This window comes from Cyprinodon variegatus, unplaced genomic scaffold, assembly GCF_000732505.1.
Source record: "Cyprinodon variegatus isolate N-32 unplaced genomic scaffold, C_variegatus-1.0 Scaffold573, whole genome shotgun sequence".
Classification (NCBI taxonomy): domain Eukaryota; kingdom Metazoa; phylum Chordata; class Actinopteri; order Cyprinodontiformes; family Cyprinodontidae; genus Cyprinodon; species Cyprinodon variegatus.
This window is the reverse complement of record NW_015151026.1, coordinates 35,311-40,826: the sequence shown is the minus strand read 5'-3', so window position 1 is coordinate 40,826 and position 5,516 is coordinate 35,311. Positions and strand designations below refer to the sequence as shown.

Here is a 5,516-nt window from a genome sequence, read left to right as displayed (position 1 = left end):
GATCTTTAGAGAATATACATATTTATACCGACATTAAATTACCCCCAGATGCAATTCAAAAGTGATTTTTATTTTTTTTATTTTGTGGTAGCAGAGAAAGGGCAGCTGTACACACCTGAATGCTAATTAATTTGTAAAAAAAAGAAAAGTATGTATCTGTATAGTTTACTCTATATAACTACATGCTAAATAAGATTCCAGTGAAGCAGTTTTACATTGTTATGAATGAACGGGTGTGGAGCTTCAGATCAAAAACCGTAGAAAAATACCATTCAGAATATTGTTAATGAAATATTGTGTTCCTGAAATCCTGAAAGAGAAAAAAAATAAATAAATAACAGAAGTGAATCCTCAGTTATTTTGCAAGGACCTGCAAAACCTTTGATATGCTAAAATGCAGAAAAAGTTAGATAAGATGACGTAAAACCTTTGGTGGATCATTTAAAAGTAAGTTCAGAAAAAATGTTTTGGCTACTAGAAAATAGAAGATGGATTAAAACCAATTTAAAGAAAGTATTTTCTTAAATGTGTTTTTTTTAAGCCACTTCCCATTTTTTCGTTCCAAACTTTTTTTTTTTTTTTTTTATTTGGGTCGGGGCACGTTCATTAATGTCCGTCTGTATACAAATGTATGTATGTCTGCTTGTTTCTAGCAAGCTAGTTTTTTTTCGTCGTTCGTCGGTAGGTAGGTACATACGTAAGAACGTATATTTTTTTTCTTTTCCTTTTTTTTTTTTAATTTTGGAGGAACCTATTGGCTCAACTCTGGTGCAAGAATTAAAGCCTTTACTTTGCTGCCATCTTCTGGACATAGTCAAAACCTCATGAACAACAGCTTTTCCCTTCTAGAAATTCTTGTCAGACAGTATCTGTCTGTATGAACAAAGGTGCTCATAAATTGAAAAATAAAAATAAAACAAACCTTGATTTGAATGACCAGACCAGTTTCCTTCAACAAGCCACAGCAGCATAATCTAGATTACCTACCAAAAGAATGATTAAATAAAACAGTAAAAATACTCCCGATAATGGCTCTTTATATCTGGATATCTTTTTCATGACAAAGCAGTCACTGTTGCACCATTGTAAAAAACAAGAACTTTATTAGAACACAGACATTTTCTATATGTCATCACTTTTAAATGCTGCAATGTAAACCGCAAACATGGAAATCGGCAACAGTAAATATAAAGCGAGACCAAAATGATTGGTATTTTCCAAACACATCCATTAACATGCGTTTTAACACTCGTTACTCCTGACACTCACACACAGGTCACAAAATACAGCATAGATGTGAGCATGCCAAACTCCTGAAAATCCCCACAGGTTGCATATTATAGTATTGTACAAACCCATGTTGCATATTTATCCACCATACAGAAAAAGGGAGCTCTGAGGAGCTGAACCATAGTAAACACACTGAACAGTAAAAGGATGCAGATGATGGGCTGAGACGCACAGCTACACTTCACAACCTGGTTTTGGATCTCAAATACAAACACCGACAAAACTAATTTGTGCTAAGGCAACAATGACAGTTTATGCAAAATAAAGGCAAATATGTATTTAGCTTAGTAGCCCAGCTGCCATAGTAACACAACTTGGGACTTTTACATGAGGAGCAAAGTATCTCATCTGCAAGGTGATGGGTACACAGAACAAGAAAAAGAAAGAAAACCAAGCTGGAGTGTAGCGTATATCTGGAACTGGTATTAACTTACACTATATAGTGATGCTGGATAAAGCCAAGATTTATTGCCACTAAAGTTTAAACGGATGACATGTTAGTGAGGTCCAAAAAAAAAATAAACATTATTTCTAAGCCCTGACAACTTATGAAATCAAGATGCTTAGAATGTTACAAATATGTTCACGTAAATGACAAAAACATGTAATGCTGTCTTCTGACCACTGCTTAAAATACGAAAAAATTGAGTTGAAGGAAAACCGTGGCCATACTCGTTATAACTACAAACATAAAATATAAAGCAAGTTCTAATTAGACCTGCATAATGCAACTCAGACCAATTTCTGTGCTGCAAATACAACAGATAAGCTCATCTATTTACCAAACAAAATAGCAACTCTCCATGATGTAAATAGGTGATCGGAGGTATTAACCGATGACCAAACTCTCAGCATTTCCTTTGAATAAAGTTAAACCTAAAGTTAATTTCTTTTGGTAAAAATGTAGTAATGGAAGTATGTGCCTAAATACTGTTAAGTAAATTTAAATTAACATGTTTTGTTTACAATACAGTTTCACTGTACATACTTAAGAGCATGAAAATAAGAATTTAAAAGATTATACCTTTAAAAGGACATCCTGAAAAGGAGGGGAATCAAAACATTAACACATTTACAAGACCTCTGTCTTCCATATTTACCCACAAATAAAGACTTTTTATAAAAGTATACATCTAATAAATGGTGTGCAGATTTTATGAAAAAGATTCAGCACACGCACAGGGTAGAGGTGTGCTGCGGCCGAATGCCACCGTCCTCAGAAGAGCCCGATTTGGCGTCATTAGACTGAAGGGATTGTTCACTGTCTGCTTTGCCCTGAAGTTTCTTCAGTGAGCTGCCTTTGTTTGGAAGCCCGCCAAGCCGAGTATTAGCACCTTTAAAGTCAGGCGGCCTGGGACAGGATCGGCAGGGCATTTTTGAGGGAGGAGCAGAACAGTCTGAGTCCATATGGGTGCTGGATGGGTCTTGCTTTTCGAAAACATCTGAGGAAAGATCTGCAGGATGCAGCGGGGAGCTGGCGTCAGGTAGGAGCTGCGTAGTGGCGCAGAAAGCTGCCTCATACAGCCCAAAGGCCTGTTCTAGTGTTTGGGAACTTTCCGTAAATGGGGAGGGGGCTTCCTGTGGACCATTTGGCTGAAAATAAGCAAAGCAGCAAAAAGAAAATGTTATCAGTTAATGAAATGTTGTTCCTTTAATTATTCTACAGTACCTTTTAAAGTATTCAATCCTCTTGAAACTCTTTCAGCAAAGCTGATCAATACATACCCTAAAAGAGTGGCGGCCTAGTGGTTAGGGCATAGAGCCTGGAATCCTAAAGGTCTGAGTTCGGTTCCCACAGACTGCCACTCTGGGTCTCTGAGCAAGACCCTTAACCCCTCATTGCTCCCCGGGCGCCGCAAAAAATAAAAAAATGTCAGCCCACTGCACCCCAAGGGGATGGGTTTGGTGCAGAGGCAAATTTCTCCAAAATGAGATCAATAAAGTTTAATTATTATTAAAGACATGACTGTGACTCACCAGGGAGGATGAAATATGCATTAAATGCACACTATTTAGATTATTCACTACTTTCTATTGCAGTATCCCATGAGGTCCCACTAAAATACCCAGAAGTTTGAGGTGGTATCATGAGAAAACACTATAAACACTTTGACAAAGTGCTGTAAATCCAACCTTTAAAGGATTTCTCTCACTTTAATTGATTAACCCAAACAAAAAAAGAAAAGTTCTACTGCACGACAAAGGTTTTAAAAAATTGGAAGGAGAAATATTGAACTAATTTTGAAAAAAAATTAAAACCAAGTGATAATATAGACAAAAAAAAAATAAAATAAAAACATTTATTCAACTGTATCTTGTGAGAAACACTTAAAGAAACGATAAAAGTGTTGAGTAATCAGTGGAGACAGACAAATAAGAGTCTAAAAGGTTTAAATAAATGTTTCACATGAAGAATATGAAAAAAAGCCTTTATAAAACTGGAAAAGCTTTTATGGATATCTGATCTACAACTCATTTGGAATCTCTATTTGACTTCATTAAAGTTTGCCACCAAATTAAACAAACTCGTCTTAGATCTGGAGCTCATAGATTGGCTGATAATTATGCTTGTTATTTAACACATGTTCATTGCTGAGCAGTCACCTCACTACCAATCCAGGCATGTCCATCCCTCATGTTCTTCTTCATATATCTCATCTTCTTCATAAAACATGCCATCCTCATGCTCCGCCTGTTGGCCCCGAAAACAAACATTTGGTGAACCACTGACCCTTCTTCATTTGAAAGGCTATTGTTATCTTTAATCAGCAGCTTGTGGCATTAATATTTCAATGTAGTTTAACAGGTGGAAGCTGTATACAGAGGGCAATAAACTGAGATGTATAAAGGAATACTGAAAATAATCAAAAACAAACAGATAATGATGGACAGAAAAGTTCTCTGCAGCCGAAGCAGCAGCTCTGCATCAGGAATATCTAATTTCACTACTTGTCTGATCTTGTTTGTGCCAGCTAGAAATCATAAAAACAATGTAACAAATCATCGACTCTTACCTTTTGGATCTCGCATGTGTTATATGGCGTTCCAGGGTATGGAATTTGGTCAATACCCGTCGCCATGTCAACGACGATCTCATCTCGATGCATGGGAATGGGCGGCCCCCCGCGTTCCTGCAGGGCCAGGACGATGACGGTTGTGTTGTCCGCTCGGAGCATGCGCTCTTTCCAAAACAATAATGCCGTGCATCCCAGCCTCCTGGCGCAAGACATTCCCTTTGGTCCCTTTAAAAATTACAACAAAAGAAGCTAATGAGAAGTTGCTTTTGTTGACATGGCAACAGTTTCTTACAGAAATAATAGCAAACACAAGACATCTCAAAAAAATTATGGAAATAGGAAATATTATGCATTACATACTGCCATTTTGTCATGGCTGTAACACATATTCACAGCGTTCTTGGGTGGCATCATGTTCCACAGCCCGTCGCTGCCGAGAATGATGTAGCGATGCCGTTTAGGATCGAGGGTCATCACGGTGGTATCAGGTTCTGGAGAAACGACAAACTCTCCACTGTAGAAGTCGTAGCTCCACAGGTCACCTGTTCAAAGGCAATAAAATATCATCAGTTTGACTTTTTCATGTGATGTCGTTGATGAATTTAACAAAAAAAAAAAAACCTTTACCAAGGGATCGGGCTACTGCGAGGAACGGGATCTGGTCTATGACAGTACTCCTCCTCACGGGGCCGTTATGAGTCAGCCTGGGCCTCTTCCACACAACACGATTAACCCCAGATTTCTTCATTACGCTTTGATTAAAAAGATGCAACATGACCTCAAACATAATTTTCCTTTTTCTAACTGTACAATTTTTATTCTTCTGTGGAAATGCTGAAGACATATAGACCAATTTCTCAAACTTCTCCATTAGACTCACCTGCCACCCAGTCGCTCAATCCTTTCTTTCTCTTTTGGCAGTTCAGGTTTATGGTCTTGTGTTATTTCAAGAGCCTGGAGCGTGATGTCAGAGTGCTCTTCTTTCACTCCAACTACTACCGCTGAGTCTCCGACATGAGCAACGTACATATGAACTCCCCGGATCACAATAACGCTAGCCGTGGTGCCGGATGTACTGGGCAGGCCTGTTATCGTTTTGGGCCACTCTGCTGTAAAGGAAAAGGTAAGTAAATAAAAAGCGATGGGTTATTCCAGTCAAAGACAAGGCACTATAAAGTAAAAAAAAAAAAAATATATATATATATGTAT

The 5,516-nt window shown here is 37.9% G+C and overlaps 1 protein-coding gene across 2 annotated transcripts in view; it reads right to left on the bottom strand.

The window, feature by feature from the left end:
* Positions 1–1,078: 1,078 nt before the first annotated feature.
* The window catches only part of LOC107095798 (protein phosphatase 1D-like), a 6,151-nt gene continuing 1,713 nt past the window's right edge, over positions 1,079–5,516 (bottom strand). Inside the window, exons 2-7 of one of the 2 annotated variants that reach the window (XM_015392108.1) lie at positions 5,188–5,416; positions 4,935–5,059; positions 4,668–4,849; positions 4,305–4,532; positions 3,895–3,982; positions 2,658–2,883 (exon numbers count right to left, since the gene is read on the bottom strand). In XM_015392108.1, coding sequence (XP_015247594.1) covers positions 3,899–3,982; positions 4,305–4,532; positions 4,668–4,849; positions 4,935–5,059; positions 5,188–5,416 — 848 coding nt within the window. In that variant the 3' untranslated portion in view covers positions 2,658–2,883; positions 3,895–3,898. Of the gene's footprint in view, positions 2,884–3,894; positions 3,983–4,304; positions 4,533–4,667; positions 4,850–4,934; positions 5,060–5,187; positions 5,417–5,516 lie in introns of both variants that reach the window. The other variant, XM_015392107.1, reaches the window with a different exon arrangement.